Genomic DNA, 12537 nt, shown 5'->3' on the forward strand with positions numbered 1-12537 from the left:
CTTTTGTGACTGGAAGTCACAGGGCAAAGCACTAAGCTGTGCAGTCACGCAGGGAACACAGAGCCTAAGAGTGTGAAGGGACAGAGGGGAGAGTGGCAAGAAAGCCTGGAGCCGGTGGAAGAGGAGGGAGGCGAGTGGGAGCAGAGGTGCTCAGGACCATGGCTGAGGCCATCACCTATGCAGACCTGCGATTTGTGAAGGCTCCCCTGAAGAAGAGCATCTCCAGCCGCCTAGGACAAGGTAAGGGTGGGTAAGGTGTCTCCTTGATTCTGCATCTCCATCCTCCTTGAAGACCCCACTCCCACCCCAGAGACCCCAATCCTGACGTCACCTTTTCTCTCCTCTCCAGACCCAGAGGCTGATGAAGACGGAGAACTCACCTATGAGAATGTTCAAGTGCCCCCAGGCCCAGGAGGACCCTCAAGCTTGGCTTCCGCTGGATTAGGGGACAAAGCAGGTCTGGAGAGCCCAGGGGATGTGTGTTTATGGGGGACTGTGTCTTGCGCTGGGGAGTCCACAGCATTCTTGGGAGGACAATACCCTTGGAGAAAGGCTGGGGATTCTCAGGAAGAGAATGAGCACCAATTATGGGAGCTAAGGAAGAATAAAGCTCCCAGCGGGTAAGGTGGAGATCCCGGTGGGGAGCTAGGGCTCCACGGAGGGATCAGGGCAGCCCTGTTGGGGAGCTGAGCGCGCGTGGGAAATGGGGAGTCCCGGGAGAGAGAAGAGAGGGGAGGGGGGAGGGGGGAGAGCACTCCCGGGGAGAGGGTTTTGGCAGGCAGACGAGGGCCCCCAGAGTAAAAGATAAAGGGAGACCCAGGAGGGCGATAGAGGGTCCCCAGGGAAAGGATAAGGTAAGACCCAGGAGGGACACGAGAGTCCCAGGGGAGATACGGAACTCCGGAGAGCGCTAAGGGTGTCCCAGAGCAGTGGCAGAAGGCACCTTAGGACAGACTGGGGTCTCGGCGCGGTGGAGGGGGTGAGTAGGGTGGGGAGAAGGGGTATTTCCTGGCTTTCCCACCTTCAAACTTGAGTCGATCCCTTCCGCAGGGGTCCAGTCGGAGCAGCCAACTGCCGCCTGGAGCCCCGTGACGTCACCAGCTGCCGGGCGGATTCTTCCCTGTAAGTACCTGGTCCTCCCCGCCCCGCGCGCGCCACCCGCTGCCCAGCTCGTCTCGGGCCAGCGAGTGGGGGCGGGGCGCGGCCTCGGGCTGGGCAGCCCTCCCCCACCAGGCCCCCCGGGGTGGTCGCGGAGTCAGGTGCTGGCACCGGTCCCCGCGGGAGGTGGTGCTGGGCCCCGCGGTGTGCAGGTCTGGTCCACGGATTGAGCCCGGGGCGCAGCCCTCCGGTCAGCCCGGGCAGCCCCGTGACACCCTCCCCTGCCGCTTTCACCCTCATCCTTAGATCTTTCCGACGCATCGACCCAGATCGTCTGCCCCCTTCCCCCTTACTATGGTCCCCATTCACGTACCCACCTCTCGGGTCTCCGTCTGAGATTTAGTTCCCCGTCCTACCAGGTAGTGCCCCTCAGTCCTTACCGGTAACAATCCCCAGCCCTTATTCGGGAACACCTTACCTCCACCACCTGCGGAAACTCTGCCAGACAGAAACCACCACGCGTGCTCCAAGTCCTCTGCGGGATGCTCCTTCCCGTGAATCTCCTCCACCCACACCCCCTCAGTCTATCAACTTTCGTGGGGCTCACGGCCCCCCAACCCACTGTCTCCCTAAGGCCAAGCATCCTACGTGCAGTACCTCTTCCTGGGCCTGCTCCTCACCTGCCTGCTGTTAGGGGTGGCTGCCATCTGCCTGGGAGTGCACTGTGAGTATGGTTGCCCCCCATTTCCCATTGCCCCCAGACAACGTTCTCCCCCACTCTCCCCAACAGCTGCCCTGCCTAGCAGGGCCCGGAATCACTACCACCACATCCTCAGCTTTCGTCTGGCTTCCAGCCAGGTCTGTTTCAGAGTGCCGTGACTTCCTAAATTGTCCTCATCTAATCCAGTACCTCCTTAAGCTTCAGGCAGTCAGATCTTATATTCCATTCCAGCCTGTTATGCAGAAAGTTGCAAGAAGCAGCAAAAGGACTGATGCTGAAGCCTCAGGGCACCAGAGCATGGCTGAAGATGTCCTCCAAATCTCTCTTTATGGCCAAACAGATTTCCAGGTGTCTCAGCAGCTCCAGCAGATGAACAGGGTTCTGGAAGCCACTAACAGCACCCTGAGGCAGCAGCTGCGCCAAAAGATAACCCAGCTGGGGCAGAGGGAAGAGGATTTGCAGGGGTCCAGGACGGAGCTGGCCCAGAGTCAGGAAAGACTACAGGTGGAACAGAAGGTTGGCCAGGCTACCAAAGAGCAGTTGCAGGCCTGCCAGTCAGATGGGGAGAAGACAAAAGAGGCCTTGAGAAATAAGGAGATACAAAGGATGAACTTGGAGCAGAGGCTGAGCAGCGTGCAGGACACACTGAAGCCCTTCTTCACATGCCCCTCACCAGGTATCTGCTCTGGGAAAGGGGAGATGGTAGGACCTGCCATGAAGGATGGATTGAAGTGAGGGGTCTATCTATCTATTAGGAAGCCACTGAGTTGTTCAGGAAAGGGGTAATGAACCAGAGTGCTGGCTGACATGACCTGTGCAGCCTGGGCCAACAGGGCGAAGGATCTAGCTGCATACTGGTTTTAGGGAGGGCTCACCCAGCTCTAAGGCTGATCCTGTAGGGGAGAAGAGGGTGGTAGCCAGCAGTGCAAATGACACTGTCCAAAGCAGCAAACTCAGGGCTCACCTGGCTTGACATCAGTGTCAAGGATCTGGGAACCCCCTGAATTTGGATGTGAAATTGATTGTTCGCATGTTTTTCTAAAAAGAGGACCTGTAGCTTTAATTAATTCTCTCTACATCTGAGATTCCCCAAAAGATTAAGAATCACTGATGGATGAGGTACAGTCTGGGGCTGGGGCAAGGCAGCTGAAGCTCTCGCAATGAGGTGGGCAGGGATGTTGTAGGACAGGGAATTAGGGTGGAATGCTCATCCCTTTTGAAAGGAGGAGTCCAGCCCATGTGTGGGGATGAGGGAGGGGGACACATAGAAGGTCTGCCAAAGTTGGCTGAGGTTGAGGCAGGGTCCCCAGCCCAACAGGACTGGAATGTCCATGGACTGGTTGTCTAGAGGTTAGGCTCTGTCTAGCTCAGGGGCATCTGGCTACTCCCCCAAGGCTTAAAACAGAGAGGTTATGTACAGACACCCCCAGCCCTCATTTCTTTAACCTTCTCATTCTCTACAAGCCTCAGTTCCATGACAGTGCTGCCCCCTCCTTCCCCACAGCTGAACCCTAGACCTCAGCATCCCAAGCTGCTCTTCCGCTGAAAGGATGGCTTCGGGTCTTCACTCTGACCACAACTGGCCCTCTATAGGCTTTCCACACACTTCTTCTTCAACCTCACGGAGGCCTCCAACCTGCTGGCTCCCCTGTTTCCTCCCTTCCCATCAGCCATCACCTGTCTTCACTTCTCTCTCTACCCATCTTGGATTTGGGGGCCCGTCACTTCAGCCAACCCGCTCACTCCTCGGCTCCATTGTCCTGGATGAATGCACATGCCTGCACCCAGGGGTGACAAGCTGTGCAGTCATTCTGCTTGGTGCCACAAATCTCTAGTCTCAACTTCAGCCGGGGCCCCAGCACTGCCTGCCTTGGCAAATATGCAGTGGTCGGCTGGCTCTCTGTACCCTACTACCCTCTCTCTCACTCTCAGCAGATGCCCTCCTCTGTCAGAGAGGAACACCCTCTATTTTTGATCAACAAACCTATCCATTTGCATTTTTCTCCATCTTCATGTCTTGCAAGGATAACTGCAACAGCTTGCTGAATGTTTTTCCTAAACATCCCCCCTCCAAATCCACTTTTCATGTTGCAGCCAGAGTAATCCTTTAAAAACAAAAATCTGATCATGTCATCCCAGTTAAGATCATGTCATTTCACTTAATTAATTACATCAAAAGTTACGGAATACATACTATATGTCTAGCACTGTACCCAGGCACTTGGGATACAACCAGAGTACAAAATGCTTCAGTGTAAAACCCTACATTGACTTTCTCTTGCTCATAATATAAAAATAAAAAAATCCTCAACCTGGCCTCCAAGGCCCCTGCCTACCTTTCAGCATGCTGCTTGTCCCCTCGCCCTCGTCCATTTGGCCACACCGACTTCTTTTTATTCCTTTAAGTTGCTGTTAGACAGTAACCTAAGGCGGTAGCTGGGTGGGGATGAGAAAACGTAGACAGAAGAGAGGGAGCTGGAGGAGAAGGAATGACTTTTGAGTGATGGAGGTAGGACAGATGGGACGAAGCAACGGAGGGAGGTGGGTTGGGATCAGGAGCATAGACTGGGGTGCGGGATGTTAAAGAAAGAGGAGGTTTATTTCTGACAGATAGTCAGGAAAAGAGGAACAGAGAAGAGACAAATTTTTAGGTGGAGAGGAGGAAAATGGAGAGAGTTCACACGTCAAGTGTCTGAATTTCAGCAAAGCAGGCAGCAAGGTTGTCTACTTGTGGAAGAGTGGAGGGGAAGGTGGTGGCTAGCCGTTGAGGAGTGTGGGAAAGTTTGAATATGCAGTGAGAAATGCTTTAGGGAGCCAATGAGATGAATGGGGAGGCCTATTGAACACTTGTTTATCGGGGGCCCAGGTGAAGTTAGCCAAAATGGGGGAGTAAACGGCAATTGTTCAGAAATTGGGGATAGTACCACCAGTCCTTTTCAAATAAGCCTCCTATATTTTAAGGAGTAAAGTTGTTGAATGTTAAAGGATTTTACTAAGTATGCACAGATATGGCATTTCCAGGGGAGGCAAGAAAGAAAGATTGCAAAGATTAAGGACCAGAAGTCAGTGAAGGCACTGAGGTTCGACCCCAGGGAACATTGTTAGCAACCAGATTGCTGAGTATTCACTTTCATCCCAAGTGTTGAGATCTCCCTCCTGGGTCTGGGCAGTGCTGTCACACTCTTTCTTCTTTTTAGATTCCTGCTGTCCCTTGGGATGGATACCGAATGAGAGGAGGTGCTTTTACATCTCAATTACTAAGAGAAATTGGGAGGACAGCCAAAGGCATTGTAAATCTCTGTCCTCTGAACTGGCCAAAATCAGCGACACGTCTTATTCATATGGAGTAAGAAAACCCCTATTCAAAGACGGTATGGGTATTGTTGGGTAAAGGGACACGTGTCATCAATCAGGGATGGCAGTGCACACAGGGCGTGCGTCCCTTTTCCATGCAGCTTCTCAGCACAGTGCTCCAGATGGCCCTATTAACTGATTAGGGTTGGCGTGAGAGTTGAAACTTAACGAGCCATCTTTACGTTAACCTGTTTCTCATCTCAGCTTTCTGGTCAGCTCTGGGCTGCTGAACGGGTTCTTTGACTCTCATGGCCTCTCAGGCAGACAGGTTCCATACCTGGTGGGCTGGATTGTAGGGATTGGTTCCTTGTGACCAGAACAGCCCACAGAATGACTCTTCTTCGAAGGCTGGCAGAAATTCTTACCCAGCATGTGTGTGTGCGTGTGCCTGCGTGCATGCACGCATGTGAACTGAAGGGTCAGCCTGCATCTGCAGGGTGGCACTTGAAGGATGCGGGGATGGTCACCGATGCGCCGATGTCATGCACCAAGGTCAGGCACAGTCCTCTTGCCAAAGCTCATAGCCTCTCTAGTGTTCATTTTCTTCCATCAGCCCAGGTGCCCTCCTCCCGACACCCCCTCCCTCCTCCTATTCCAATATTTCCCATCACTCCTCACACACCTCTGGTCTCTCCGAATCTCCCTTCAGTCTTATTATGCCAGAAGCTTACGTAAGGTGTTGGCACAAGGTGGTTCAGCTGAATCATACTGGATTGACTTCAGAAATCAGTTCTGGCAGTGGAGTGATGGTACAAGATACAATGGGTAAGTTTGTTAGGACTTTTGGGCAACAAAAATCCTCTATAATCCCTTCATAAAGACACAGTAATGAGATCTCCCTCCAGGTCCTACTCTCAAAACTTTTTCACAAATCAATGTTATAATTGCCCATTTGTCCACTTCTTCTATTTGATTAATAACAGGCAGGCTTCCTTTCTATTCTATCCCCAGTACCTAGCCGTCCCTGGCACGTGATTTAAAAAAAAAAAAATTACCAGTTTGGGACCTATGTCATCTTTCTCTCAGGGGGCTAAGTTGAGGATTTAGCTAGGGCTTCACAGCTGGTAAAGAACCCCGGCCTTCTAACTTCTCAGTCCAGACAAGGCTACCCAAACTGAGGTTGTACTTTTTTAGTCAAGGCCACTTGGTATACCAGAGTTGCCCCAGGGAAGTGAGAAAGGAAGCAATGGGGTAACTTTGAGAATCAACCCCAGGGACCCTGAAACAGGGAGTTACCTAACTGGAGTTTCCATCTTTAGGACCTTGGGTGACATTTTCCCCTCCCTGGTCCTCTAGCCTCTTCGGGTTGGGGTCCAGACACCTGTACCTGAACCATCCCACACACGGCTTTAGGTAGGCAGGGTGAGTTAGGACTTGGGTTAGGTTTGTGCAGGGCAAGAGAAGGGAGGATGGGATAGGAGGGGGCCAGAACTTATCCCAGTGCTACATCACCACCCTTTAGGTATTATAGTCAAAGCCAAAGATGTACCAAGGTAGATGGCGAGTGGCAGGCAAGTCTGAAGGTAGAGGACTGTTATTCTTCTCTTCCCTCCATCTGTGAGCTGGAAGCTTTCAGGTATCCAGATGCGGACCGCTCTTTGCACTGAGCTGGGTAAGTGTCGGGGATGGGACTGAGGCGTGGGAGTCCGGGGGCAGAGGGTCTCAGGGCAGGGGCCCAGAGGCCAGGGGGAAAACTTGTTCCTGTAAGTGACAGCCATGTCCACAGCCTCCAGGCTGTGCTTATGTAAGGGGGTGCTGGGCAGGGGAGGCTGGCTATGTGGCTGTCCAGGGAGTTGGGGAGGAGATGGGCTGAGCTGGATGAGGTTCTTAGGGACAGTCAACTGTGGAGCTCCCTGATGCTTTAATCCTCCAGATACTCACGCCAACAAGAGCCTAAGCTGTAGCCTGCAGGTCCTAAGATCCACCGCCCTCCAGCCTGTCCTCACTCTGCCTGGACAGTGCCTGGCCAAGGGCTGATCCATGCCCAACATTTCTAGGCAAGCCTGCTGCCAATAGAGATCCTGTCCCAGAAACTGGACTGTTCCCAGGGAGAGTGTGAAGCAGCTTCTAGAAGAGATTTTGGCCTCCCCCAAAACCTCCCATAGTGGAATGGGTGGGGAGGGCGCACGGGCTGAGCGGATAGGGGCAGCCCGGAGCCAGCCAGGCAGTTTTATTGAAATATTTTTAAATAATTTGCACGTGTTAGTCTCGTGTGTCGGCAACGCTTTGTCTGGTTCAGTGATCCCCACGGGAGAGCAAGCTCAGGGGATGCAAAGGAAATGTTCTGTTCCTCACGTCCATGCCGAGGTTCCCCTCTACAGGGAGAAGAGCTGCTCAGCCCATCCGGGGCTGGCACAGTCCAGCATGTGCTCTCTGTCCTCACAGGGCATCCTGAAGGCCAAGGGTGGAGGCCGGAGACCACAGGCCCCACTGCTAAGAGCGTGCCCCAGGCAGCTGCAGGCTGGTTGTGGGTGGCTTGGCATGGTGCCCCCGGTGGCAGAGGAGACTGCCCGCCTCGCAGTTCAGGTTGCGGTAGCGGGCCACAGCTGGTGTGGGGCGGGGGCACATGGACAGGAAGCCAAAGCTGAAGGGGCTGAGGCAGCAGCCAGGGCAGGGCAGCCCCTCCTCGGACTCCCGGGGGGCTGACGGGGGCGGCGAGGGTTCTGTCCGCTCCAGGGCTGCTGCACGGGGCAGGCTATGCTGGGCCCGGTTCCAGGGCTCCCCAGCCCAGCCTTGTGGGGAGTTCACCACCACGGCTGGGGGGTTGTTGTTAAGGGGGGCTCCTGATCTAGGGGACCAGGGCTGGGAGGCTGAGGAACAAGTGCTGATGAAGTTGTCTGTGGCCACGGCCAGGGGCAGCTGGGGAGCTGGCCCCGGGGCTTCTGGCTCAGGGCTACTGCCCTCACACTCCATCTTCTCTTCAGCCGAGGGGCCCACAGCAGGAGGGCCAGGACCTGGCAGTGCTGTTTCCATACGTCGGGGAAGTTCAGGGGATGACGGTAGTGAGCGGCAGCGGCGGGCAGGTGTCCCAGGCTGGACCAAGGTCTCTGGAGTGGTCACCAAGGGCAGCTGGGTGGAGGGCACTGGTGATGGTGGTACAAGGGGTAGGGGGGCAACTGGCTTGCTGGGTGTGTCCAGGAGCTTGATCTTGCCACCTCTGAGGTCTTCCCGTAGTGAAAAGGGGTTGACTCGAGTCAGATTGTCCCCCCAGTTGGGGGGCGATTCTGGCGATGGGGGCAGGAAGAGGTCTGACCGGCTTCGGGAGAGCCGAGGGTCTGGCCTGGGAAGTGTGGCAGAGGGGCCCCCTCTTGGAACAGACCCTGTAGACAGAGAAGTCTGTGGTCACTGTTCTCAGCATTGATCATAGTTCCCTGAGGGTCTCATTCACCAGGAGGCTGGTGGAACTAGAGCTGAGAAAAGGGAGTCCCACAGGGTGCTTTGGAAAGGGGGAGATGTCCCCTCCAGCCCCCTTTACCTCTTCTTTCCTTGTTCCCCTCCCTCAGGCTCTAGAATTAGAAAACTATCTTCTCTGAGATATCCTCTCACCCCACTCCCGCCCCCAGGCTCCTCAACTAATAAAAACACTTAGTCTCCCCGGGCGATTCTGAGTTCTAAGGAAGAGAGAGGCAAAAGGACCCCAGTTGTGCTCACTTACCCTGACTGTGTGCCAGGGGAGCCCTGAGGAGGGGGGCTGGCTCAGGCAGCTGCTCCAGGATCCATTCCAGGTGCTGGGTGATTTCAGTGAAGGGAGCACGAGTGCTAGGTTCCATCTGATGGGGAGAGACGGGCAGCTTCACTCAGTGCTCCAGAAGAGGGTCCCTGAGTTTCCTCCTGTCATCTGGGCCGGCTGCCCTTGTCAGATGGTGGGTGGGGGTGGGGGCAGGGAGGGAGTGAGGCTCTTACACTGCAGCAGTGGATGGCCAGGAGCAGGAAGGGCAGTGGGCAGTCATCCCCTACCAGGGTTCGGAAAGCAGGCACATCCAGGCCGAAGTCCTGTGGGGACAGAGAGGAGGGGCCTCCAGGTCAGCCTTCCTCAAGTTCTCCTGCTGTCCCCCAGTCAGGACCTCAACCTCCAGGGAACCCTCCCTGGTTATGATATGCCTAGTCTGGAGTTCCTCCTTTTAAACCTGGACGCATCATTCACCTCAGTACGGGGTAGGTAGTCAGGGTCCGCAGGTACTCGTGCGATGAGCTCACAGAGGACAATCCCAAAGGCAAAGACGTCGGCCTAGGGGTAGGAGCGAGTGTCAGGGGGAGGCATTGACAGTTTCATGTAAGAATTTTGTCAGAATACGTCAGAATTTGGGGGAGTCTTGACAGTTTTCATGTGTTGGAAGGGGTGTGAGGGGTAAAGGGGATCTTGGGGGTCTTCTGAATTATCTGGTAGGGTTGCTGAGGAACTTGGGATGGAGCCTTATAAGAGTATCTCAAGGGTCTCTGGAAGGCCTTGGGGATCTGAAGGGTTGATATCTTACCTTCTCATCATACAGTTCACCCCGCAACACCTCTGGAGCCATCCAGTATGGGGAACCCACCACAGCCAACGGCTCCTTCCTTGCCCCTTCCCTGCAGGGGCAGGGGCAGAGTGGTCAGGAACATCCTACTCAGACACCCTCCCCAAACAAAAGGGGAGGAGGTCAGCCCCCTCGCTACCCCAGGGGAAATGTCCCTGTGAGCTTCACTTAGATAAGGGGCATCTGGGAGATTTAGGGGGATGGGGCATTCACCTCACCTATACACAGGAATCTTTTCAGCCAGCCCAAAGTCGCCCACAACAGCTGTGAAGCCTCGGTCTTCCCGCCGGATCAGACAGTTCTGACATATACATATAGCATCCCCACATACCCATTACCTTCTGTTCTCTGATCTCCCAAAATGCACCCCAAGGACCCGTCACTCCAGAATAACCCCAACCCTCTCTGATCTCCCAGTTTTCCAACACACACCAATCTTGCAACATCATCCGTCACTCCAAACACAGCATGGTACCCAGTCCCTCAGAGCACTCCCCTCACCCCAGTCCCCCATTCTCCAGTGTCTTGCTGCCCCAACATCCTAATGCTGTCTATTATCCGCATTCCAATACCCACGGGCTAGTTACAATCTAATCTCAAATCCCCTTTCATGCCTCCACCCACCTGGCCAGCCTACCTTGGATGTGAGGTCTCGGTGGAATACACCTTTGGCATGCAGGTACCGCAGGCCGCGGGCGATGTCCAAAGCCAGGCGGAGCCTGACAGGCCAGGATAGGGGTTCGGGGGAGCTGAGCAGCTGTTCCAGGGTCCCCCCATTCATATACTGGGACATAGGGGTAGGAGAAGGGGAATGGATATCAAAGTTTCAGTCTGTTCTCTAGGTCTCCCACTTATAAGCCTGGGGACACTCAGGAGGATCACAAAGGTCAAGAGGGTGAGTCTGTGCCCTAGGGTCCCCCATTCATATCCTAAGGCTAGCATGTCCCACACAGGTGCACCTATTTAAATTTAAATTATTAATTTTAAATAAAATTAAACATTCCGTTCCTGTCACACTAGCCACATTTCCAGTGCTCCTTAGCCACATGTGGCTAGTGGCTATGGTTTTGGACAGCACAGCTACAGAACATTTTTATCACTGCAGAAAGATCTGTTGGACAGCACCCTTCTAAAGGATAAAGAGGACTGGCACCAGCTGAGGCCTTTTATTTGTGGTTTGCCTGAAGGGAAGTTCAGGGAAGCCTCCCCCGGGTCCTGTTGCCTCTCATTACTCCTCTGTAGATGCACCAGGCCGCTGACTCTCTCTCCCCTTGGTGGTGGTTGTGGTGGAGTCCCCCCCTTCCTGGCCCATCCTCACCTCTGTAAGAGCGTGCAGCTGCCCTTGGTGCACACAGACCCCCATGAACCTGGAAGAGGATGGGAAAGATAGCAGTGTAGGCTGTAAGAGCCCCGGCCGCTCCACAGTTCCCACTTTTCCCGCGGGATCTTTCCCCTATCCCCCAGCAAGCTTCCCAGCAAGCGGCTGGGGCCGCTCACCTTAGAATGTTGGGGTGCCGGAGCCGGTTCATCAGCTGCACCTCCCGCAGCGTGTTTCCCCGGTTACTGGGGAGCCTGTTCATTTTCAGCACCATGACTTGCCCTGACTGTCGGTGCCGAACCTGGGGGCAGCAGGGGATGGCGAGTCCCGCGCAGGTCGGGCGGGTCGCCAGGGTCCGGGCCCCCTAGTTTCAGCCTGGCGTCGAAGTCTCGGTCCCGCCCCTCTGCCCTCTCTGCTGGTCCTACCTTGTAGACCTCAGAGAAGAAGCCGGCCCCGATCTTCTCGGCGCAGTGGAAATCGTCCACGCGCGCCAGGCTGGACACGGCGCTGCGGAGAGCCCGGTAGGAGGAGGGGCGGCCCCGGCCCGGGCCTCCGCCCGCGCCCCCGGGCCCCGGAGGACCCTCCCCCGGCGCCTCTCCGGGCCCGGGCCCTGGGCCCCGTAGTGGGGGCCGTTCCCCGGCCATGGCCGGGCCCCCAGCCCGGGGCCTGCCTCACATGGCAGGGTCCCCGGGGCCCGGGCAGGCCGCGCTCGCCATGGGAGCGGGCCCAGCCCGATCAGGGGCGCAGGGGCTCCCGCTCCCTCTCCCGCTCCCGCCCAGGAGAATGGAAGATACGCCGAAGATCCTGGGCCCGCCCCCGCCGCGCCGGCTTGCTGGGCCCGGGTGGACGCCGCTCCGCTCCGCTCCGCGCAGGGCCTGGGACAGGGCCTGGGCCTGGGCCGGGCGGTGGCGGTGGCGCTCCCGGGCGCCGGCGGGCAGGCGGGCGGGCTCCCCACAGGCGGAGGCGGGCGGGCGGGCGGGCGGGCGGCGGCTGCTCAGCTTCGCCGCTGGGGCTGAGGCTCCGCGGCCTGCCGGGGCGGGGCTGAGCCGGGCCTCTGCTTAACTCCTTCGAGCCCGGCCTCCGGGCAGCGGCCACGCCCCCTCAGGTGCGCACCCCGCAACCCGAAGCCCTAGGCGAGTGGGTCTGCGACGTCGGGGTCAAATAAGTTCAGGCCTGAGCTGAATAACTGAAGGGAATTCAGGGCTGATTGTGCGTACGCGCAGCTCAAATGTCTTTTAGCTGCCCTGGGAATCCTTTCTCCCCTCCCTCCCTCAGGTTGAGGGTCTGGCTCCGGAAGCCGCCAGATTCCTGGGCTCCAAGGACCGGCAGGGCAGAAAAGTAGACCACTCTGGCCCAGCTACAGTCGGAGGTAGCCCAGCAACCTACCCGCCTTCCCAGCCTCTGCCCTGGCCCAGCCTGCCCATTTCCCAGTTCTCGACCTTTACACCTTAAACCTCTGGACTCCCTGACACTTTCTACCTTCTCGGGCGGTTGTGAAGCCCCGGAGCTGTAGTGAGCCCTTGGCCAGCCCA

At 56.4% G+C, this 12537-nt stretch overlaps 2 protein-coding genes across 3 annotated transcripts; one reads left to right on the top strand and one right to left on the bottom strand.

The window, feature by feature from the left end:
- Window positions 1-92: 92 nt before the first annotated feature.
- On the top strand, window positions 93-7335 carry CD72 (CD72 molecule). Its single transcript, XM_060154883.1, has 8 exons — window positions 93-240; window positions 350-457; window positions 1051-1122; window positions 1733-1822; window positions 2160-2495; window positions 5017-5165; window positions 5823-5938; window positions 6645-7335. Exons 1-8 carry the CDS (start codon window positions 159-161, stop codon window positions 6778-6780), a joined length of 1089 nt encoding a protein of 362 aa, XP_060010866.1. The 5' UTR covers window positions 93-158; the 3' UTR covers window positions 6781-7335.
- TESK1 (testis associated actin remodelling kinase 1) lies at window positions 7314-11929 on the bottom strand. Of its 2 annotated transcripts, XM_060154881.1 has the most exons (10): window positions 11431-11929; window positions 11185-11306; window positions 11006-11054; window positions 10325-10471; window positions 9906-9988; window positions 9649-9739; window positions 9318-9401; window positions 9077-9166; window positions 8829-8943; window positions 7314-8493 (listed from the first exon to the last, which is right to left on the bottom strand). In XM_060154881.1, the coding sequence occupies exons 1-10, from the start codon at window positions 11647-11649 to the stop codon at window positions 7607-7609; spliced, it is 1887 nt and encodes a 628-aa protein (XP_060010864.1). In that variant the 5' UTR covers window positions 11650-11929; the 3' UTR covers window positions 7314-7606. The 2 variants fall into 2 exon arrangements, with proteins under 2 accessions (XP_060010864.1, XP_060010865.1); XM_060154882.1 differs by lacking the exons at window positions 9906-9988; window positions 11006-11054; window positions 11185-11306; window positions 11431-11929 and having other exon boundaries at window positions 10325-10464.
- Between the last annotated feature and the right edge of the window lie 608 nt (window positions 11930-12537).

Source organism: Lagenorhynchus albirostris, chromosome 7 (assembly GCF_949774975.1).
Source record: "Lagenorhynchus albirostris chromosome 7, mLagAlb1.1, whole genome shotgun sequence".
In the NCBI taxonomy this organism is placed as follows: Eukaryota; Metazoa; Chordata; class Mammalia; order Artiodactyla; family Delphinidae; genus Lagenorhynchus; species Lagenorhynchus albirostris.